This window comes from Thalassophryne amazonica, unplaced genomic scaffold (assembly GCF_902500255.1).
Source record: "Thalassophryne amazonica unplaced genomic scaffold, fThaAma1.1, whole genome shotgun sequence".
Lineage (NCBI taxonomy): Eukaryota > Metazoa > Chordata > Actinopteri > Batrachoidiformes > Batrachoididae > Thalassophryne > Thalassophryne amazonica.
Window position 1 is genome coordinate 331,310 of NW_022986243.1, and position 24,799 is coordinate 356,108.

The window sequence follows — 24,799 nt, forward strand, 5'->3', positions numbered from 1 at the left end:
AAACTTTCCTTTTTGCTAAAGCTTATAGTTAGGGCTGGATCAGGTGACCCTGAATCATCCCTTAGTTATGCTGCTATAGACGTAGACTGCTGGGGGGTTCCCATGATGCACTGTTTCTTTCTCTTTTTGCTCTGTATGCACCACTCTGCATTTAATCATTAGTGATCGATCTCTGCTCCCCTCCACAGCATGTCTTTTTCCTGGTTCTCTCCCTCAGCCCCAACCAGTCCCAGCAGAAGACTGCTCCTCCCTGAGCCTGGTTCTGCTGGAGGTTTCTTCCTGTTAAAAGGGAGTTTTTCCTTCCCACTGTAGCCAAGTGCTTGCTCACAGGGGGTCGTTTTGACCGTTGGGGTTTTACATAATTATTGTATGGCCTTGCCTTACAATATAAAGCGCCTTGGGGCAACTGTTTGTTGTGATTTGGCGCTATATAAAAAAATTGATTGATTGATTGAAGTAGGCAAAACTAACCAAATTTTACACTTTACCCAGTGTGCAGAAATCAACCATATTCTAACCACTTCATCCAAGTTATATGATCATTCTATATGGAAAGTAGGAAGGTGATAACATTTATTGTTTTTGAGTTATCATCTTAACAAGCTGAATAAATTTATTTCATTAACAGGTTTATTTTAGAATTTTCCCCTTAAAGAATCTATCTTTTCACCCTGGACACTTAACTCACACACATATACACATAATGCTGTGTTTATCAAAAATTCTGATAATACAAAACTGATTAATTTGCATTTGTTTCTCAATATCTTAACTCTGCACTTTAAAATATTTGAGTGCCAGTAACTGTGACCTTGACAGTATTATCTAAAACAATTCACAATAAATATACACAATCTGCCTATATGGTAATAGATTGAAAAATAGTATAAAAAAAAAAAAAATGATTAAAACAGTTATAATCTTCTAGAAAAGGAAGAATTGCAACCTTATGTGTACATAAACAGAAGTCATGTTAAAAAACAAAGTTCTTATCTTTGCGAGTGAGTACATTCATGTGCAAAGTGTCCATTTTTCCCACACTTCCAACATGTCAGTTTCCTCTTCATCTCACGCCCACGGCCTTTGCCTTGAGCGGCTCTGACCTTTGCCCTTTCCTGCAAAGTACACTTCTTCCTCACATATCATTATGACAACATCTCTTTTGCCTTTTTGTAAAATCATTGGTGTTCTCTTTTATAATATCAACCAATTTTGTTGTGGAGTTTAGCTGTAATTTACCCGACAAGTTAACTGTCTCCTGCCACATTTTTAGGTGTTCAGGCGATGCTGGATATTTTCTCTCCATGTGCCTAAAATCGTCAGACTGTGGCTGTGTGTTGTTTTGGCTGTGGGAACAACAACAATTACCCATTTTAGCCGTTCATGGGGTTATCTCATAGGGAGATCTAATGAACGGGTTGTTCTCTTTTCACTGTTTGGTCACCGATCAGCCTGAAAAGTGTCACCGCTTCGACCTCTTGGAGGTGGGTGACCTTGCTTAAGGCTTCTTTCCAGGTTCGTGGGCTTTCAAACAGGTGTGGTCCAAAATAGAGTGTTCACAACCTACTTCACAGATCAGTGGCTTCGTTTTTGTCTGCTGGGTAGACAGATGTCAGGCCACTCGTGATTCAGTTGTGGAGCCTCTCAAACATACACATTCACACCTCCGCACTTCAGCTGTTGCCACGTTTTAACTCCGCTGTTATCACTGTTCTGCGCCAACCGTTTTTTAATATTTCCCGTGGACAATATTAAGGGAATGATTTGTCCCAGAATTTTACGGCTTGCCCACTGAACGTTTTACCGACCCGACCCTGTACAGATTTTATGCGCTTTTCCGGACCCGTTAGAGGACTTTAGCTGTTTTCTGTGTTTTTTGTAACTTGCACCTTACAGCCTTATCGTATCTCACACCTTATAGTCAAGCTTAAAGACATTACGGGGGTTTTTCTCCGCGGTGACTCCCAGCCACATGCCATTTGTGCACTTAAGAAAAACAGTTCTCACCTGTGGTCGGTCTCTGTCGCTGAAAAATTCAAATGGCTTCACCCCGGTAAGCGCTGACCCGTCAGGGAGGAGTCCGTCCCTGGAAAGGGTCTCTCAGCGGGATATAATCCCGGCCGCAGCCGCGGTCTGCAACGGGATCCTCCGTCACGGGCTGACGACTCCCATGTCTGTTGGCATGCGGCTCCAAAGGACCATGAAAATGTCATTGTAAAAGACACAGCTCAAATTACACTATGTAACACATTTTTTGTTTCTGGCTTCTAAGTGTTATATTTCAACTGCTTATGTCTAAAGTCTATGGAAAAATGACTACATTCAGCACAAACTTTGATTTTATTTTTTTAAACGTTCTAGAAAGTTCTAAAAGTTTCTTGAAATTTCTAGATAATTCTGGAAACTTCTAGAAAATTCTGGACAGTTCTAGTGGTTAAAGAATATTCTAGAAGACTACTCAGTAGTAGTGAAGGCGAATCGAGAATATTCTTGAAAACAGACATATTTCAAAATATCATTGTCCTGATCACAGAAGCAAAGTTTCTGTGGAATAACAGCTATTTTCTATTTATTTAAGGCATAACAGGTTAGGAAAACCCACTGTGTACCCAGGAACAAAACAAAAATAAAAATTTGTTACATAGTGTTATTGCAGAGAATGACCATGCCAGAAACACTCACTCTCTTTCCTGATCAGGGGAGCCGGCAGGCATGACCCTCGTCACTGCTCGTCAGACAGCTCTGGAAGGCCCGCCCACTCGCCTCCTGAATTTATTGAAACAAAGTTTCATACAGACATATTGCAGAAGATAATATACAAAACATAGCATCTCACAGTCCATTCTCACATCAATATCAAAATTGTTATGGCTCTCCACCTCCAGTCTCACGTGTGTGCTCAGACAGATATAAGTCTTCTCATACTATGAAATAAAACAGCGCCAACCTTGGGCTAGTGTACAGGCTGCATCATTCTCTGTTCAAGGCTGACCTGTTAATTAAAACGTACATCTGTGCTTTAGCAAAAACAAGGCTTACGCTCTCACACTCCTCATGTAAGCAAAAGGTCATTTTACTGTGTAAGCAGTTTAGTGGTTAACTTGGAAAGTAAAATCACACAAATACACATGTATATGGAAAAGCAGGATAGAGACATTATAATTGGTAACATACATTTGAAACTTCTATCACTCTGGCAGGGAGTGGAGAAAGTGAGGGGCTTAAATAACAGGTGCAGTAATTAGGGAAACAAGGCACAGGTGTCAGGGAAGGTTCTGGAAGGGGCGTGGTCAGATGAGACAGAAGTGAGACAGGAGTCAAGAGAGTGCAGGAAGACAGAGCAGACAGAATTACAATGAAGGTGAGAGAAGCTGGTGCAAGATAGTGCAGTAGACCTGACAAGACGGTGAACCTAACCACAGTGATCAAAATAAAACACCAACACAAAAGATGAACAAAACCAAAGTCCCAATAAACAAGAAATAAAAAAGAAAACCTGACATGAACCCCCTTTTCTACTTTTTTTTACTAATAGCCCAATTTCATAGCCTTAAGAGTGTGCATATCATGAATGCTTGGTCTTGTTGGATTTGTGAGAATCTACTGAATCTACTGGTACCTTGTTTCCCATGTAACAATAAGAAATATACTCAAAACCTGGATTAATCTTTTTAGTCCCATAGCACTACTATTATTCTGAACACTACTGTATGTAAGATGTCTGAAATTCAGTCTGCTTTTATTAAATTCCATGCAGCTTAAATGTATCAGACACGGATTATCTGGAATATTTCTTTTGGCAAGTTTGCACGGTCTCTACTGCCATCTACTGGCCAGTAGTTCATGGCAGTATGAGCGTCTGGACGCCAGCAGATGGCAGTGTTCTATTTATTTTGACCCTGGTTGTATCACACGGTTGTCTATTCACAGCTTGACTTTTTGGCTTTTGCAAATTACTTTTTCTTTTTTTTCTTTTTTTACAAATAAAAAGAAAGCATATTTTACAAAAGCACATTTATATGTAAACACCAACACACACCTCACATTAACGTGTTGGATTTTACATAGAATGAGTGAGTCAACCATTCGGTGTTAGCGGAGGCTCATTTATCCAGAATCCCTTTGGCATCTGTCTGTGGTTGAACAAAACTTGAGAATTAGTGCATTATTTAAAATTAAAAGATATGTGTTATATTTTAATTTTGTACAAATGACAGAATTGACATTAATGCAGTCAGTCTATCTGGATTATTTTGATGATTTTAAATCAAAACCATAAGTCAAAACTGAGGAAAATAAGTATTTGAACACCCTGCGATTTTTTAGGTTCTCCCACTTAGAAATCATGGAGGGGTCTGAAATTTTCATCTTAGGTGCATGTCCACTGTGAGACATAATCTAAAAAAAAAAAATCCAGAAATCACAATGTACTCCTCCATACATATCTTCTCTCGATCTTTCAGGTTTGGAGTTTCAGCTCCCTCCAAAGATTTTCTATTGAGTTCAGGTCTGGAGACTGGCCAGGCCACTCCAGGACCTTGAAATGCTTCTTACAGAGCCCCTCCTTAGTTGCCCTGGCTGTGTGTTTGGGGTCATTGTCATGCTGGAAGACCCAGCCATGACCCATCTTCAATGCTCTTACTGAGGGAAGGAGGTTGTTTGCCAAAATCTCGCAGTACATGACCCCATCCATCCTTCCTTCAATACGGTGCAGTCGTCCTGTCCCCTTTGCAGAAGAGCACCCCCAGAGTATGATGTTTCCACCCCCATGCTTCACGGTTGGGATGGTTTTCTTGGGGTTGTTCTCATCCTCTAAACATGGTAAGTGGAGTTGATTCCAAAAAGCTCTATTCTGGTCTCATCTGACCACATGACCTTCTCCCATGCCTCCTCTGGATCATCCAGATGGTCACTGGTGAACTTCAAACGGGCCTGGACATGTGCTGGCTTGAGCAGGGGGACCTTGCTGCCCTGCAGGATTTTAAACCATGACAGCATCATGTGTTACTAATGTAATCTTTGTGACTGTGGTCCCACCTCTCTTCAGGTCATTGACCAGGTCCTCCTGTGTAGTTCTGAGCTTTCTCAGAATCATCCTTATTCCACAAAGTGAGATCCTGCATGGAATCCCAGACTGAGGGAGATTGACAGTCATCTTGTGTTTCTTCCACTTTCTAATAAATAATCATAACAGTTGTTGTCTTCTACCAAGCTGCTTGCCTGTTGTCCTGTAGTCCATCCCTTGTGCAGCCTTGTGCAGGTCTACAGTTTTGTCCCTGGTGTCCTTAGACAGCTCTTTGGTCTTGGCTATGGTGGACAGGTTGGAATACTTAGTAGTATTAGCATTATTAGCAGTAACATACAAATAAATTATTTAAAAAATCATACATTGTGGTTTCCGGATTTTTTATTTATTTATTTATTTTTTTTTAATATTATGTCTCTCACAGTGGACATGCACCTAAGATGAAAATTTCAGACCCCTCCATGATTTCTAAGTGGGAGAACCTGCAACATCGCAGGGTGTTATGGGTCGCAGGGTGTTCCTTCTTTATGTTCTCTAATGCCATATAACAACACAGTGCAGAGTAGCTACCTAAACTCTGTAAGGGAGATAGAGTATCTCGTCAATAGTTTTACATCCTCATTGAAGACAACTTTGGATGCTGTAGCTCCTCTGAAAAAGAGAGCTTTAAATCAGAAGTGTCTGACTCCATGGTATAACTCTCAAACTCGTAGCTTAAAGCAGATAACCCGTAAGTTGGAGAGGAAATGGCGTCTCACTAATTTAGAAGATCTTCACTTAGCCTGGAAAAAGAGTCTGTTGCTCTATAAAAAAGCCCTCCGTAAAGCTAGGACATCTTTCTACTCATCACTAATTGAAGAAAATAAGAACAACCCCAGGTTTCTTTTCAGCACTGTAGCCAGGCTGACAAAGAGTCAGAGCTCTATTGAGCTGAGTATTCCATTAACTTTAACTAGTAATGACTTCATGACTTTCTTTGCTAACAAAATTTTAACTATTAGAGAAAAAATTACTCATAACCATCCCAAAGACGTATCGTTATCTTTGGCTGCTTTCAGTGATGCCGGTATTTGGTTAGACTCTTTCTCTCCGATTGTTCTGTCTGAGTTATTTTCATTAGTTACTTCATCCAAACCATCAACATGTTTATTAGACCCCATTCCTACCAGGCTGCTCAAGGAAGCCCTACCATTATTTAATGCTTCGATCTTAAATATGATCAATCTATCTTTGTTAGTTGGCTATGTACCACAGGCTTTTAAGGTGGCAGTAATTAAACCATTACTTAAAAAGCCATCACTTGACCCAGCTATCTTAGCTAATTATAGGCCAATCTCCAACCTTCCTTTTCTCTCAAAAATTCTTGAAAGGGTAGTTGTAAAACAGCTAACTGATCATCTGCAGAGGAATGGTCTATTTGAAGAGTTTCAGTCAGGTTTTAAAATTCATCATAGTACAGAAACAGCATTAGTGAAGGTTACAAATGATCTTCTTATGGCCTCGGACAGTGGACTCATCTCTGTGCTTGTTCTGTTAGACCTCAGTGCTGCTTTTGATACTGTTGACCATAAAATTTTATTACAGAGATTAGAGCATGCCATAGGTATTAAAGGCACTGCGCTGCGGTGGTTTGAATCATATTTGTCTAATAGATTACAATTTGTTCATGTAAATGGGGAATCTTCTTCACAGACTAAAGTTAATTATGGAGTTCCACAAGGTTCTGTGCTAGGACCAATTTTATTCACTTTATATATGCTTCCCTTAGGCAGTATTATTAGACGGTATTGCTTAAATTTTCATTGTTACGCAGATGATACCCAGCTTTATCTATCCATGAAGCCAGAGGACACACACCAATTAGCTAAACTGCAGGATTGTCTTACAGACATAAAGACATGGATGACCTCTAATTTCCTGCTTTTAAACTCAGATAAAACTGAAGTTATTGTACTTGGCCCCACAAATCTTAGAAACATGGTGTCTAACCAGATCCTTACTCTGGATGGCATTACCCTGACCTCTAGTAATACTGTGAGAAATCTTGGAGTCATTTTTGATCAGGATATGTCATTCAAAGCGCATATTAAACAAATATGTAGGACTGCTTTTTTGCATTTACGCAATATCTCTAAAATCAGAAAGGTCTTGTCTCAGAGTGATGCTGAAAAACTAATTCATGCATTTATTTCCTCTAGGCTGGACTATTGTAATTCATTATTATCAGGTTGTCCTAAAAGTTCCCTAAAAAGCCTTCAGTTAATTCAAAATGCTGCAGCTAGAGTGCTGACGGGGACTAGAAGGAGAGAGCATATGTCACCCATATTGGCCTCTCTTCATTGGCTTCCTGTTAATTCTAGAATAGAATTTAAAATTCTTCTTCTTACTTATAAGGTTTTGAATAATCAGGTCCCATCTTATCTTAGGGACCTCGTAGTACCATATCACCCCAATAGAGCGCTTCGCTCTCAGACTGCAGGCTTACTTGTAGTTCCTAGGGTTTGTAAGAGTAGAATGGGAGGCAGAGCCTTCAGCTTTCAGGCTCCTCTCCTGTGGAACCAGCTCCCAATTCAGATCAGGGAGACAGACACCCTCTCTACTTTTAAGATTAGGCTTAAAACTTTCCTTTTCGCTAAAGCTTATAGTTAGGGCTGGATCAGGTGACCCTGAACCATCCCTTAGTTATGCTGCTATAGACGTAGACTGCTGGGGGGTTCCCATGATGCACTGTTTCTTTCTCTTTTTGCTCTGTATGCACCACTCTGCATTTAATCATTAGTGATCGATCTCTGCTCCCCTCCACAGCATGTCTTTTTCCTGGTTCTCTCCCTCAGCCCCAACCAGTCCCAGCAGAAGACTGCCCCTCCCTGAGCCTGGTTCTGCTGGAGGTTTCTTCCTGTTAAAAGGGAGTTTTTCCTTCCCACTGTAGCCAAGTGCTTGCTCACAGGGGGTCGTTTTGACCGTTGGGGTTTTACATCATTATTGTATGGCCTTGCCTTACAATATAAAGCGCCTTGGGGCAACTGTTTGTTGTGATTTGGCGCTATATAAAAAAAAAAATTGAAATTGAATTGAATTGTTAAAATACTTCCTCACTGTATATGTGTGTGTGTGCGCGCGTGCGTCTCTCTCTCTCTCTCTCTCTCTCTCTCTCTCTCTCTCTCTCTCTCTCTCTCTCTCTCTCTCTCTCTCTCTCTATATATATATATATATATATATATATATATATATATATATATATATATATATATATATATATATATATATATACACACACACACACACACAAGGTCTGTCAATAAAGTAACGGTCCTTTTTATTTTTTTAAAAAACTATATGGATTTCATTCATATGGTTTTACGTCAGACATGCTTGAACCCTCGTGCACATGCGTGAGTTTTTCCACGCCTGTCGGTGACTTCATTCGCCTGTGAGCACGCCTTGGGAAGGAGTGGTCCCGCCCCCTCGTCGGATTTCCATTGTCTGGAAATGGCGGAATGATTTGGACTTTTTTTCCATCAGAATTTTTTCAGAAGCTGTTAGAGACTGGCACCTGGAAACCATTCGAAAAATTTATCTGGCTTTCGGTGAAAATTTTACGGGCTTCACAGAGAATAAGGTCTGTTACTACAGCTTTAAGGACCCCTTTAAGGACGCTCGGCGCGCCGCGCTCCGAGCTGCGACGACACGGCACAAGCCACCAGACCATTTCTGAGCTGATGGCTCTGTAGACACAAGACCGTCGTGTGCTCTTTCTCTGGTTATCACAAGAGCTGGACATCAGCCATTTTCCGGCAGATTTCACTTTTAACAAGAGATTTTGTCATGGAAAGCCACACGGAGGCTTCGCGTGTAAAGACCGATTCGCTTTGGAAGCGAGACAAAGGAACATCTCTGTTTCGGCGTGTCAGAGGACAAGTTTGGACATGTCTATCTCGGCTTTCAATGCTTACTTTCAAATTTTCTATGAATTTTCTTTTTAAAAACTGTTTCCAAAACAATATGCATTTCATCCCAAAATGGAGTAACAGAAGAACAATTCCAGAATATATGAAAATGGTCTGCCAACGTTGCCTCCAGCATTCGATCTGGTCTGAATATTTCGACTGTTGGGCTGGTGTACGGAAATAACGAAGGGGCACTGGTAACGGACCATTGTTGCTGACATATTCTCTCCCAACTGTCCAACGTTAAAGAAAAATTGCCCTCTTTTTCCCACCTATCTTTTAAATGTGTGGAGTCATTACCTTGTAAATTTTGAATCACCATATACAATTTGGAGATAATTTTTTGGATTGGGGCATGGTTATATGCACTCGACAGGATATCAAAAATGTCCCCTTTCACAAAAATTGGTTTATGAATGAATTTTTTTTAATAAAGTCCCTAATTTGTAAATACCTGAAGTGGTCTTGATTTATTAGTCCGAACTTTTCTTTTAGATCCTGGAAGCTCATTATCACACCTTTCTCAAACAAAGTATAATATGTAGTAAGGCCCTTACTGCACCAGGTTTTAAATCCTGAATCTACTTTCCCTGGTATGAAATCTGAATCGTAAGCAAACCATTTAAAAAATTCTAATTTCTCATAAATGTTGTATTTTTTGATGATGTCCCTCCATACCATAAAATTGGGTTATTTATATCTAATACTACATTTTTCATCAAGGGATCTCCAATAAGTGTACTAATTGGACATTGTGCCATTAAACCCTGATCTATCTCCTTCCATTTTGAATTGTAACTTGGGTTACACCAGCAGACTAATGGTCGCAGTTGTGCTGCTTTATAATAATCAATGAGGCAAGGTAAAGCAAGCCCCCCTTGCTCTTTAGACAGTTGCAATGTTTTAAACTTTACTCTGGGTTTTTTACCAGCCCAAACAAATCTAGAAATAATTTTGTCCCATTCTATAAAGTATACTTCTGGTCTTGTAATTGGAATTGACTGAAATAAATATAACATTCTCGGAAGGATGTTCATTTTTACAGTATCCACTCTTGAAGTAATATTCAAATATGGTATCAAATTCCATCTCACAACTTCCTGAATAATTTCTTTTTATTAAAGAATCATAATTTAATTCTTCAGGGTTAGACAAATCAGTCGGTAAATTGATACCTAAATATTTAATAAATTTTTTTGTTCCAGTCAAATTTAAATGCTTGACTCATATGGATGGAAGGGCAATAATTAAAACACAAGACTTCCTCTATTTGGTTTCTTTTTTATCTCTAATTGTGTATGTTCATCTAATGTCCCCTTATGTTTAGTCTCTAGCAATAACAACTCAGATTGTAGTGTCTTAAGTTTTTCAGTTCTTTGTCTTTTAATATATGTAGATTTTGCTATAATCCTCCCTCTCATAACTGCTTTACAAGCATCCCATAATATGTGCACCAAAGTTTCACCATTGTCATTTATTTGTAGATATTCTGATATTTCTGCCGATAGCTGCTCACATATGTTATTATTCAGTATACTATTATTTAGTCTCCAATAAGTCTCTTTTCTACTCTGATTCATGGAAACAGACAAATATAAAGGGGAGTGATCAGAGATGTCCATGGCCCCAATTGAGCAACTCTGTATTCTATCCATATCTGTTTTAAATGTAAAAAAAATAATCGATTCTTGAATAACAGGAATGTGGGGATGAATAGAATGTATAATTCCTATCAGCAGGATGCAAATTTCTGCCCATTTCTTCCAACATTAAATTTATCTTTTTAGTCATTTTTTGAGTTTGAGAGGCTCTATTCCCAGATGAGTCGGTGCTCAGTCTAAATGCCATATTAAGGTCTCCTGCACAAACAAGTAGCCCCTTTGCCTCAGTTACTGCTTTTTCTATTATTTGAATATATTGCTCTCATTTGGAGCCGGGGGGGGGGGGACATATATATTGTATAGTGTAAATAATACCTCCCCTCTTTATCCTTGATTGTTGAAATATGTTCAAAAATGACTCTTCCTGTTATTAATATTGCTACTTCTCTTGTATGTTTTTAATCCATTGGATGAGAAGAAAACATGTTTATAACCTTGCTTTTTAAGTCTCATGCTCTAATCCGGCCATGTCAGTCTCTTGCAAAAATGCAACATCAATTTTCCCCCCCTTCAATTTACTCAATATTTTACTTTGCTTATTGGGGCTCAAAAGCCCATTTACGTTAAGAGTTAAAAAATTTAGCATATGTGTGTGGTAAAAATCTTGATGAGAATATACCCTTTATGTGACACCCTGAACTTGTCGGTATGAGTTTCATGACTACAATACACATAATACCCACTGTAAACTGAACTATCAAGAACATTAAGAACACCAAACAACATGAAATAAAATAAAATCAGAAAGTCTTCCTTTTCCTCAGGATCCCTGGATACCTGGTTGTCTTTGCTGGAAAGTGGGGAGAAAGGTCCCTCCCTATGGTCAGGGCTCCCCCTTGTGGTGGAATGTCCGACCCGCATATACATCCCCCACAATAAGTCCAACAAACTACGCTGCTTCCGCTGATGCCCAACTGGCCACGTTTAACAATTTGCAAAAGACAGCTAACAAAACACTCATACATACATACATACATACATAAATATATATATATACGAGGGCTGTCAAAGTATAGGTCCTTTTTATTTTTTTCAAAAACTATATGGATTTTATTCATATGTTTTTACGTCAGACATGCTTGAACCCTCGTGCGCATGCGTACGTTTTTCCACGCCTGTCGATGACGTCATTCGCCTGTGAGCACTCCTTGTGGGAGGAGTCGTCCAGCCCCTTGTCGGAATTCCTTTGTCTGAGAAGTTGCTGAGAGACTGGCGCTTTGTTTGATCAAAATTTTTTTCTAAACCTGTGAGACACATCGAAGTGGACACGGTTCGAAAAATTAAGCTGGTTTTCAGTGAAAATTTTAACGGCTGATGAGAGATTTTGAGGTGATACTGTCGCTTTAAGGACTTCCCACGGTGCAAGACGTCGTGCAGCACTCCCAGGCGCCGTCGTAAGCCTGTTTCAAGCTGAAAACCTCCACATTTCAGGCTCTATTGATCCAGGACGTCGTGAGAGAACAGAGAAGTTTCAGAAGAAGTCGGTTTCAGCATTTTATCCGGATATTCCACTGTTAAAGGAGATTTTTTTTAATGAAAGACGTGTGGACGGGTCCGCGCGTCGGGACGCAGCCGGCGCGGTGCGGTGGCACAGGAACGTCTCACACCGTGGGAAGTCCTTAAAGCGACAGTATCACCTCAAAATCTCTCATCAGCCGTTAAAATTTTCACTGAAAACCAGCTTAATTTTTCGAACCGTGTCCACTTCGATGTGTCTCACAGGTTTAGAAAAAATTTTGATCAAACAAAGCGCCAGTCTCTCAGCAACTTCTCAGACAAAGGAATTCCGACGAGGGGCTGGACGACTCCTCCCACAAGGAGTGCTCATAGGCGAATGACGTCACCGACAGGCGTGGAAAAACTCACGCATGCGCACGAGGGTTCAAGCATGTCTGATGTAAAAACATATGAATGAAATCCATATAGTTTTTGAAAAAAATAAAAAGGACCTATACTTTATTGACAGACCTCGTATGTGTGTATGTATATATATATATATATACACACACATTTTTTTTTCTTTCTTGTAAAACTATACCGTCTTTCATTTCCTCGTAGACAAATCTCTCTCTCCTCTGCGAAACTCTTGAAGTCTCTCTTTCCTCTCGACAATTGACTCACGGCCTCCTGGGCGTACTTGTTGCCATGGGAATGCAGCGTTGATTCTCTCCTCAATGTTCACGTCTGGAGGCGTCTTTGTCCTGCCCACTGTCACCTCCAGCCCTTGGGCCCACAACTCCCGCGTAGCGTCCTCCGCGTCATTATACGTTCTTGGCCCATCACTCCAGTGAATGCGTATCCGCGTAAAAGGTGTTTGGAAATGGATACCCTTTTCCTTGAGTACTCGCTTAATGTCTCCATATGATCTGTGTTTCTCCATCACCTCCAACGCATAATCATGGTCAAAGTAGATCTGTTTATTATTCAGCATCACCTTTGTCTTCCATGCCAGTCTCAAAACCATTTCCTTCACCTCAAACTGCAAAAAATTGACTATTATTGATCGCGGAGGTGAGCCTGACTCAGGTTTACGTGCCGATGACCTGTGTGCACGCTGGATTTGAAGTGAGGTGCCTTCAGGTAATGGTAACTCCTTGGTGAGGAGATTATTCACAAAAGTCACCATAGAGCCGGTTTCGGTGTCTTCCGGGAATCCGTATATGCGAATATTGGATCCTCTTGAACGAGACTCGAGACTGATTACTTTGTCTTGTAGTTTTCTTTGCACTTTCAGCAGCTTGAGTAGCGTTTCTCTTGTCACCACGCCACAAGCCTCGAAATCCGCAATGCGCTCCTCGGCACTGGCTATGGCTTTGCCGTGTGTTTCCAAAGTGGCTGCTTGATCTATCAGCCTTTGGTTCAAATCTTTAGTAAATACAGCAAGTTCCGCTCTTATGGTTTCTGCCATATCTGCTTTCATGCCCAGGATAGCCTCCCTGATTTCCTTCAAAGTTGGAGAGTCTTCGCTTGAATCCGCCGTTGACTCAGATAATGCGCCACCGCCATTTTCGGTGTTCCTCGTGCACAATTTTTCATTTGTTGTTTTTCTTGGATTCCGCTGTCTTTTTTTGGACTTACCCCCACTCATAATATCCTCTGTTAAGTTTCAGTGTATTTCTCGAGTTTGGAGGGTTATTTTAAGCCAGTTTCAGACGGAGCGAAACGACTATGCACCCGTCTTGTCGCTAGCCATTCCGGAAGTCCCACATTGTAGGATTTTTAAAGAATTTATTTGTAAATTATGGTGGAAAATAAGTATTTGGTCACCCACAAACAAGCAAGATTTCTGGCTCTCACAGACCTGTAACTTATTCTTTAAGAAGCTCTTCTGTCCTCCACCTGTTAACTGTATTAATAGGGCTGCAGCTATCGATTATTTTCGTAATCGAGTATTCTATCGATTATTCTGGCGATTAATCAAGTAATCAGATAAAAAGTACTTTTGCTTTTTAAAACATTAACAGTCCAGGGCTCTCCCTAAGTAATGGCACAATGTCACTGCGTCATCACGGAGATTGTCAAATTTAGTGTATTCCTTTCTGTTTTCCTGGGTAATTATTTATGTTTTCACATCAAGTTTTGGATCTTTCCTGGTGTCAGGCGCTCAGCCAAAGTCGGGCCAAAGTCTTGACATTTTGCTCAAATGGTGATAGGTTGTGGCTTTCTGTTTTTTGTTTTCCCAACTTGTAAAATGCAACCATTTTTATTTATTGACTGATTGATTTATTAAGGTGGTGGACTGGGTCCCTGCATGAATTTCTTTTTAACACTGCGATTCAACCAATGCATTTCATTTTCAGCTGGAGGTTGAACATGCAGCATCGCAGTCACTGTTTTTTATTATTATTATTTTATTTGAGTTCCCGTTTTTGTGAAGCATTGTGTGTTGCCCAAAAAAGCGAAAATTAAAAGCGAAACACTTATTACGAATCTAAGCAAAACGCAGAAGAAAGCGTGGACTTCTTCCAGAGACTGTGGCCGGGGACAGAGCTGTGTGATGGCAGTACTGAGCCGCTCACACCGGTTAGAGAGAGGCAGCAGCCGGCCGCCACATGTAGAGCGGCCAGTGGACGAAACTGTGTTGTTTAAAAAAAAAACTAAAAAAAAAACACTGCTTTGCTTTAAATGCACAGTAAACTATTTCAGATGATCAGTGTGGACCGTCTTTTTCATAAAAGACTTTATTTCATTCTGTTTGTCGCGTTGGAAAGCTGTAGCTATTGTGCTAATTTGATTAGCGCTTGCTCTAATCTTCTTCTGTTTGTTTTTCTGGGGACGTTACAGCGCCACACACAGGCCTGGCATATGTACTACAACGTTAAACGAAGCTTCGAGGCACAGAATTTGCCTCGAACATTTTTTGTAATCGAATTCTTCAAATTACTCGACTAATCGTTTCAGCCCTATGTATTAATGGCACTTGTTGGAACTCATCTGTATAAAAGACACCTGTCCACAGCCTCAAACAGTCAGACTCCAAACTCAACCACGGCCAAGACCAAAGAGCCGTCGAAGGACACCAGAAAGAACATTGTAGATGTGCACCAGGCTGGGAAGAGTGAATCTACAATAGTCAAGCAGGTTGGTGTGAATAAATCAACTGTGGGATCAACTGTAAGAAAATGGAAGACATACAAGACCATTGATAATCTCCCTCGATCTGGGGCGCCACGTAAGATGTCATCTTGTGGGGTCAAAATGATCATGAGAACGGTGAGAAAAAATACCAGAACTACACGGAGGGACCTGATGAATGGCCTGCAGAGAGCTGGGACCAAAGTAACAAATTAATTACTTTTTTCAATGATTCCATTCAAGCCCACAGTCAAATGGTTTCGGACTTTAGATTCGGCCATTTCAAAGTTTTTACTGGAAAAATAAAGCTAAAATTAGTCGAGCTACTCTTCAGAAAAATAAATCTCAAGGGGGCTGGAAGCACCAAATTTACTACATTATCATCTGCCTAATCAGATACAATACTTGATCAGATGGATTCATCCTGATCCTGTCCACAGCTCCTGGATTGAATTAGAACAGTTAGAATGTAACAACATCAAACTCTCAGATTTACCCTTTATTACTGCTTCCATTAAACCCCATTAATGTTTTAAAAATCCGTTGATTTCTTCCACTTTGACTGCCTGGTGGAAAACCTTAGAAATTACGTACAAACTCACTAATTGAAATCTGTACAGATGCTCCTATTTGGCACAACCCAGACTTTAAGATCAATAAAGCAACTCTTCATGTCAGCACATGGGAACAGAAAGGAATCACACACCTTCATCACCTCTTTCAAAATAAAAGATTTATACCATTTAACAACCTGATGCAGAGGTTTAGAACTATAGGAGGAAATTTTATTCATTACCATCAAGTAAAGTATGCTGTGATGTCAAAAATTCAGACGCATCAGTGCCCACCAGAACCACCCACATTAGTGACAGACATCAAGAACCTCCTCCCAATAAAGAAAACCTTATCTAAGGTATATAAGTTAATATCAGGCGTAGACACTGTCTTACATTTACCCAGCTTAAAATGGGGGGTGGACTTCCTCCTGACCTCTGACCCTGACCACTGGACACAGATTTGTAAAAACACATTTTCAATGACATCAAAGAGTGGTGATAGGAGCGGACTTCAATGGGCATGTTGGTGAAGGGAACAGAGGAGATGAGGAAGTAATGGGTAGATATGGTATCAAGGATAGGAATGGGGAAGGACAGATGGTAGTTGATTTTGCAAAAAGGATGGAAATGGCTGTGGTGAATACCTACTTTAAGAAAAGGGAGGAGCACAGGGTGACATATAAGAGTGGAGGAAGGTGCACACAGGTGGACTACATTCTTTATAGGAGATGCAAGCTAAAAGAAATCACAGACTGTAAGGTGGTAGCAGGAGAGAGTGTCGCTAGACAGCATAGAATGGTTGTTTGTAGGATGACTTTAGAGGTGAAGAAGAGAGTGAGAGCTCAACAAAGGATCAGATGGTGGAAGCTGAAGGAGGAAGACTGTTGTGTGAAATTTAGCGAGCAGGTGAGAGAAGCACTGGTTGGAGGGGAAGCAATTTTGGACAACTGGGAAAGTACTGTGGATGTGGTGAGGGAGACAGCTAGGACAGTACTGGGTATGACATCTGGACAGTGGAAGGAAGACAAGGAGACTTGGTGGTGGAATGAAGAGGTCCAGGAAAGCATAAGGAGAAAGAGGTTGGCGAAAAAGTTTTGGGATAGTCGGAGAGATGAAGAAAGTAGACAGGAGTACAAGGAGATGTGGCGTAAGGCGAAAAGAGAAGTGGCAAAGGAAAAGGCATATTGGGAGCTGTACAAGAAGTTGAATAGTAAGGAAGGAGAAAAGGACTTGTACCGATTGGCCAGACAAAGGGACAGAGCTGGAAAGGATGTGCAGCAGGTTAGGGTGGTAAAAGATGCACATGGTAATGTGCTGACAAGTGAGGAGTGTGTGGTGAGAAAGTGGAGGGAATATTTTGAAGAGCTGATGAATGAAGAAAATGAGTGAGAGAAAAGGCTGGATGATGTGGTGAGAGTAAGTCAGGAAGTAAAAGAGATTAGTAAGGAAGTAGTGAGGGCTGCTATGAAGAGGATGAAGAGTGGAAAGGCAGTTGTTCCAGATGACATTCCAATGGAGGCATGGAAATGTCTAGGAGAGATGGCAGTAGAGTTTCTAACCAGATTGTTTAATAAAATCTTGGAAAGTGAAAGGATGCCTGAGGAGTAGAGACAAAGTGTACTGGTTTCTATTTTCAAGAACAAGGGTGATGTGCAGAGCTGCACTAACTACAGAGGCATAAAGTTGCTCAGCCACAGCATGAAGTTATGGGAAAGAGTAGTAGAAGCTAGGCTTAGAAAACAGGTGAAGATCTGTGAGCAGCAATATGGTTTCATGCCGAGAAAGAGCACTACTGATGCAGTGTTTGCTCTGAGAATACTGTTGGAGAAGTACAGAGAAGGACAGAAAGAGTTACATTGTGTGTTTGAGGACTTAGGAAAACCTTATGATAGGGTGCCAAGAGAAGAGCTGTGGTATTGTATGAGGAAGTTTGGAGTTGCAGAGAAGTATGTTAGGGTAGTGCAGGACATGTACAAGAATAGTGTGACAGCGGTGAGATGCACAGTCGGAATGACAGACTCATTCAAGGTGGAGGTGGGATTACACCAAGGATCAGCTCTGAGCCCTTTCTTGTTTGCAGTGGTGATGGACAGGTTGACGGATGAAATCAGACAGGAGTCCCCATGGACTGTGATGTTTACAGATGACATTGTGATCTGTAGTGAGAGTAGAGAGCAAGTTGAGTCTAGTCTGGAGAGGTGGAGATATGTTTTGGAGAGAGGGGGAATGAAAGTCAGTAGAAGTAAGACTGAGTACATGTGTGTGAATGAGAGGGAGCCCAGTGGAATAGTGCAGTTACAAGGAGTAGAAGTGGTGAAAGTAGATGAGTTTAAATATTTGGGGTCAACTGTTCATAGTAATGGAGAGTGTGGTAGAGAGGTGAAGAAGAGAGTGCAGGCAGGGTGGAGTGGGTGGAGAAAGGTGGCAGGAAGACGAACCGTTTTTTAAAATCTTTTATTCCCTCTGCTGTTCGTCTTTTAAACTCTTTGTAGGATTTTTTTTAATCAAATTGTTGTGATGACACTGTGTCCCATGGTATTTTTTTATTATTTATTTATTTATTTATTTTTAATGGCTAACTTATTTTCTATGTATCTTTTGTATTGGGTGGTTACTGTGTTTTCTGTGCCACTATGCAAGTTGCTGAAATTAATTGCCCCTGGTGTGATGAATAAAGTTGTCTAAGTCTAAGGAGTGATTAAGAATAACAGCAAGAGTGAAGGAGAAAGTTTACAAGACAGTCGTGAGACCAGCTATGTTGGACAGCTTAGAGACGGTGGCACTAAGAAAAAGACAGGAGGCAGAGCTGAAGATGTTGAGATTCTCTTTTGGAGTGACAAGAATGGACAAGATTAGAAATAAACATATCAGAGGGACAGCTCAGGTGGTATGGTTTGGAGACAAAGTCAGAGAGGCAAGACTGAGATGGTTTGGACATGTGCAAAGGAGAGACCCAGGGTATATAGGGAGAAGGATGCTGATGATGGAGCCACCAGGCAGGAGGAGAAGAGGGAGGCCAAAGAGGAGGTTTATGGATGTGCTGAGGGAGGACATGCAGGTGGTTGGTGTGACAGAGGAAGATACAGAGGATAGGGCGAGATGGAAACGATTGATCTGCTGTGGCGACCCCTAACGGGAACAGCCGAAAGACGAAGAAGAAGGGAATGCCACTGTTGCACCTCTACTGTATTAGTATTAGATTATGATTTGTTCCTATTATTGTTGACCTACTGACTTTTCTCTCTCGTGTGCCGCTGATCCAGGTAACAGTTCTTTGGGGTACTCTTGTTGTCAGAGACTGATACTGTGTTTTTTTTCTTCTCTTGAATATGATTGAATTGGTGGAGGAGAGAGATTGTGTCTTTTAGAGTGGCTGGCCCCTCGGGTGTGGCGGGACTGTGTGGCCTGGCCGTGCGGGGATGGTCTGGTGTCCGGGTGTGGGGTCCTGGACTTGCTGGGGGATTTGAGGTTGGGGTGGGACTTTGGGGGTCCGGGGGGTTTGGTTCCCGGTGCCGCCGGTTGGCGGCGTGGGCTTCCGGGGAGGTTGGGTCGGGTGCTGGCCCGCACACCCTTCAGCTCCTCCCTTGCGAAAACCATTGTCAGTTAACCATTGCAAGTTAAATCTCTACCATGCAAAGTGAAAGTGTGTGTTATACATCATACGGATAAAGTGAGGAACCTTGGAGTAATTTTTGATCCTACTTTGTCCTTTGATCTCCACATTGGAGACATTACGAGGACTGCTTTCTTCCATTTGTGAAATATAGCGAAGATTTGTCCCATCCTGTCTATGGCTGATGCTGAGACTTTGATTCATGCATTTGTCTCTTCTAGATTGGACTATTGTAATGCTCTATTTTCTGGCTTGACACAAAGCAGAAAGTTTGACCACATTACACTCGTTCTGTCGTCCCTGCACTGGCTTCCTGTTCCTGCAAGATCGGATTTTAAAGTACTGTTATTAGTTTATAAAATTGTTCATGGACTTGCACCTCCCTGTCTGGCTGACCTGGTAAGCCCCTATGTACCAGCCCTGGCTGTGCGTTCTCAGGATGCAGGACTTCTGTGTGTTCCCAGGGTGAATAAAAAGTCTGCCGGTCACAGAGCTTTCTCCTACCGTGCTCCAGCTCTGTGGAACGATCTCCCAGCATACATTCGGCAGTAGGATACTGTGGAGACTTTTAAGTCACGTTTAAAGACTCATTTGTTTTCCCTGTTTTATCATTAGTGTTATGATGTGTTTTTGTATTCTTTTATGGTTGTCTTTCTTTTATGGTCATCTTTTTATTGTTTTAAATTTTTGTTTTTTTTTATGTTGTGTGAAGCACCTTGAGACAATTTCATCGTGAATTGGCGCTATATAAATTAATACATTTGAAAATATGATTTTGAAAGCCATACATCAACAACATCCAGAAACGCCGCCGCCTTCTCTGGGCCCGAGCTCATTTGAAATGGACAGACACAAAGTGGAAAAGTGTGCTGTGGTCTGATGAGTCCACATTTCAAATTGTTTGTGGAAATAATGGATGTCGTGTCCTCTGGACAAAAGAGGAAAAAGACCATCCAGATTGTTACCAGGGCAAAGTTCAAAAGCCAGTATCTGTGATGGTATGGGGGTGTGTTAGTGCCCATGGCATGGACAACTTACACATCTGCGATGGCACCATCAATGGTGAAAGGTACCTCCAGGTTTTGGAGCAACACATGCTGCCATCCAAGCAACGTCTTTTTCAGGGACGTCCCTGCTTATTTCAGCAAGACGATGCCAAGCCACATTCTGCACGTGTTCCAACAGCGTGGCTTCATAGTAAAAGAGTGCGGGTACTAGACTGGCCTGCCTGCAGTCCAGACCTGTCGCCCATTGAAAATGTGTGACGCATTATGAAGCAGAAAATACGGCAACGGAGACCCCGGACTGTTGAACAACTGAAGTCATATATCAAGCAAGAATGGGAAAGAATTCCACCTACAAAGCTTCAACAATTAGTGTCCTCAGTTTCCAAACGCTTATTGAGTGTTGTTAGAAGGAAAGGTGATGTAACACAGTGGGAAACATACCACTGTACCAGCTTTTTTGAAACATGTTGCAGGCATCCATTTCAAAATGAGCAAATATTTGCACAAAAACAATAAAGTTTATCAGTTTGAACATTAAATATCTTGTCTTTGTGGTGTATTCAATTGAATATAGGTTGAAGAGGATTTGAAAATCATTGGATTCTGTTTTTATTTACATTTTACACAACGTCTCAACTTCATGGGGATTCGGGTTGTATACCAATTCATAAATCTTTACTTAAATGTCACACGTTTACTCATCCATGATTTTGGACATGTCTCCTGTCTTTGGTTCATGCATCAAACTGTAAAGCAGGTTGATGTTAATGCTTTTCTGAAGTGATTGAAGATTGTTATCAGAGTACCAGATGACCACAGTGAATTACTTTTTGTGGGGTATCATCTTTGAATCAGCAATTTAAAAAAAAAATGCTCATACCGTTTTACTCGCCAAGTGAATGTCTCCATGAATGGCTCCCTCAATGCAGAAGGGCCTTGTTCTTTTACAGTGACATAAGGCGTGTGGAGTACTGTTCAGAATACTGTCCTCGTTTGGAGGATATTTCCCCTTTGGTCGATCAGAACACCACATCCCGCTCCCTGAACACCTTTCAGGTCTGCGTCATTAGAAACACTGACCTCCCCTGCTGCTGTCCTGCAGGTGGAGGCAGAGGTGGTGTCTTTAAGTCGTCATCTCCAGGTGAGCGAGGATGCATTGGACGTAGCTCAGGAGAGGCTGACTGCTGCCCTGCACAAGCTAGAGGAGGTGGAGAAGTCTGCTGAAGAGAGTGAGAGGTGAGGTCATGTCCAGAAATAGACTGAATGGGATCTGAACACATCCCTTTCCTACATCTGTCCTCTGTCTTTCCTGTTAGAGGCATAAAGGTCATCGAGAACAGAGCTCTGAAGGATGAAGAGAAGATAGAGAAGCTGGAGGTTAATCTCCGAGAAGCCAAACAAATCGCAGAAGAGGCCGATTATAAATACGAGGAGGTCAGCTACTGCACCGCGAGAATGAGCAGTATGCACCTAACGGCAGAATTCACGCACAGGGCGTCTGATTCCATGACTTTGTATTGATTGACAGGTGGCTCGTAAGCTCATGGTGGTGGAAGGAGAGCTGGAACGAGCTGAAGCCCGAGCTGAAAAGGCTGAGTGGTACGTTACACGTTTCACAAAGGCGTCACGATATTCCAGGTCACAGTATATTCCTGGTCATGGCATTTCAGATCACAGTATTCCTGGTCGTGGCATTTCAGATCACAGTATTCCCGGTCGTGGCATTTCAGATCACAGTATTCCCGGTCACGGTATTCTTGATCATGGTGTTACACAGTGCACAGTACAGAACCCACTTCAGTTTGTTTAGAACAGAATGACAGACGCGTCAGTGTGCTTCACATTGTCCACAGCATACCTCCGTGTCTTTGAAATTCTTCATGGAAGAAGTAAGTCCGATATTGGCCCTGAGGCCTATTGGTGCTGACGCGTGTTTTTTGATTCTGTTACATCAAGCACATGAGAGTCCATGACTCTCACTGGACAGGACGCAGGTTACTTTCTCAGCTGAGGCTGGTACACATTTACACCTGAGTGAACTGGGACAATGCAGATGAAGTGTTTTGTCCAAGGGCACAGACAGGATAGCATGAACAGGATTCAAACCCAGGTCTACAGACTGACAGGCCAGCTCCTGATCCACTTGCTCTGCACTAGGTGAGCTGTGCTAGTCATTGAACATTGTCAGTGCTGCCATCATAGGTTGAGACTTCTTGGAGTTTCAGCCTGGAAAGGAGGACTGCTTATATTCACGCCTCCATTCAGTGAATGCTTGCAGAGCTAGGATGCAGTCGATGATAAACTTGTTGGCTGTGATGTCAGACTTTTCCGGTTGCCGAGCGTCAGTTGGCTACAAATAAATCCCACTGCGAACCAGGGTTCTTCCCAGGATTTTTTCCACAGCATAGAGAACTTAGTGTGGCATAGCTCCACAATGAGCGCTGCAGGGGTGAGTATTGCAGGAGCGTTGGGGTTAGAAAATTTTGAAATTTATAACCCTCTGAAATGCTATTTCCTGTGTTTTGAGAGCCAAATTTTATGAAGTAAAGCCAAAGATTTGTATCTTTTTTACAGCCTTACTTTAAAGCCAAAAGAAACGAGGCATCAGGCCAAAACACGGAAGTCTTTTAGAAATGTGTGTCAGAGCAACATCAGAACTGCTAGTTTATACATAGCAGTTTACTAAAGAAAATCCTTACAAATGTGTTTTTTTTTTTACTACAAGATTAATTTCTGATGACTGTACATTTTGAAGTTAAAAACAAAATGTTTCTTAAATTAGAAAATGTAATTAATACTTTTAAGTGAATAGTAATAAATGTTTTCCGGAAATTACTGGGCGGAGGGTGGTGCCTCTCCCCGGGGCTCGGCGCATATGTGGTCCTCCGTGCCCCTGCCTCTCCCTCCAGGTCTGTGGGGTCTGCCTGTCTCCCTCTGGCTCCTCGGTTGCCCCTGCCACTTTTGGATCTTATCTCGTGCCTTCCCTAGCTTCCCCATGGATGAGCCATGCAGGGTGGCTCCTCCCTCTCTGGCTGCCTGTCCCCCCTGTTGGTTTGTTCTTCCCCTGGGCTTCCGGTGCTTCTCCGGGATTGCCCACCTCCCCCATCTCGTGGTTTCCCCGGTGCCTTTGTAGGGTTTGGGTGTGGGGCACGGGCCCAGTGGGGCCGGTGTGTGTGGCCCACTCCCTGCACCGTGCCTCTCCCTTCCGCCGGCTGCTTGGGGTTCTGCCTCACATGTCACACCCTTTTAATGCACTTCACCAGCTTCGTACATGCTCGCACATCATATTTGGTTTTAAGTAGCACATTATAAGGTTCATATAGATTTGCGGTTAGGTGTTGGGGATGGGTTTGCAGGGTAGTCTGTGGTGCAGCTGTACACTGCAGCCTCCCACAGCGATCTCCATCCACCACTCCTGCCCTGCCATTTTAATGCACACACTTTATTTCTACACACTTAGTAGACACATTCACTAATTATTTAGAGTCACTAGGCAGTGGTGGGTTTGCAGGGCAGGCTGTGGTGCAGCGGTGTGCCACGGCAGTCTGCCACCTGCTCTTTCCTGCCCTGCTTTTAATGCAACACTTTATCTTTGCTCACTTAGGGGGTCGTACACATCAAGGGAGATTAGTTATAACAGCTATGGCGGGTTTGGTAGGAAGTGTGAGTGTGGCCTGTGGGGTTGGTCCCGGGTGGCTGGGGGTGTCTGGGGCTCTGGGATGGGGGGTGGTCTGCTTTGCTGTTTCTGCCGTGGTCTCGGGGTCCTACTCTGTGGCATTTGGGGCCCAGGGTCCAGGGGCTGCTAGGAGGAGTGGTTACGGTAGGGTGTGGGTGTTGACACTGGGGGGTGGACGGCTGCTGGGGGGATGGGGGGCAAAGCTCTCTGTTCGGTGGGGTATTGCCCCGCTATCGCTTGGGTGGTCTCCCGATCTTGGGCTTTGGTTTTTGGGGTGGGGTCTGGGTGGGAGGGGAGGGTGGGCTGGGTGGGGGTGTCCTGCTTGCTGTGCTGGGGGAGTCTTGGGTGTTGGGGGAGCCTCGTGTGCTTCCAGGCCCGGGGGTTGGGTTCCCGCCTCTTTTCTGGGGGCCAGACCCTTCCTTCATTTGGCTTGTTGGTCCCTGCCCACGCTTTGGGTTAGATTGCAATGGCTCCTTGGCCCAAATTTATTAATTTATATAGCGCCATCTCATGACAGAGTCGTCTCAAGGCGCTTCACACAGCACACAATTCATAGCAGCACAAAGTGAATTAAAATCAAAAAGAACACAGTAAAAAGATAAAACATGGAAAACATAATAAATTAACGATAAGACAGTCTAAAAAAGTGGGTCTTCAATCTTGATTTAAAAGTCTCCACAGTGTCGGACTGCCTTATAGCTGCAGGTACATCATTCCAGAGAGCAGGGCCATGGTAA

General features: G+C 42.3%; 1 protein-coding gene across 2 annotated transcripts in view; it reads left to right on the forward strand.

The window, feature by feature from the left end:
* LOC117505764 (tropomyosin alpha-4 chain-like) overlaps nucleotides 1-24,799 on the forward strand; it is a 117,917-nt gene that overhangs the window by 30,546 nt on the left and 62,572 nt on the right. For both annotated transcript variants that reach the window (XM_034165305.1, XM_034165306.1), the window contains exons 3-5: nucleotides 21,489-21,622; nucleotides 21,703-21,820; nucleotides 21,915-21,985. In XM_034165305.1, the coding sequence (XP_034021196.1) occupies nucleotides 21,489-21,622; nucleotides 21,703-21,820; nucleotides 21,915-21,985 (323 nt within the window). The remainder of the gene's footprint in view (nucleotides 1-21,488; nucleotides 21,623-21,702; nucleotides 21,821-21,914; nucleotides 21,986-24,799) is intronic.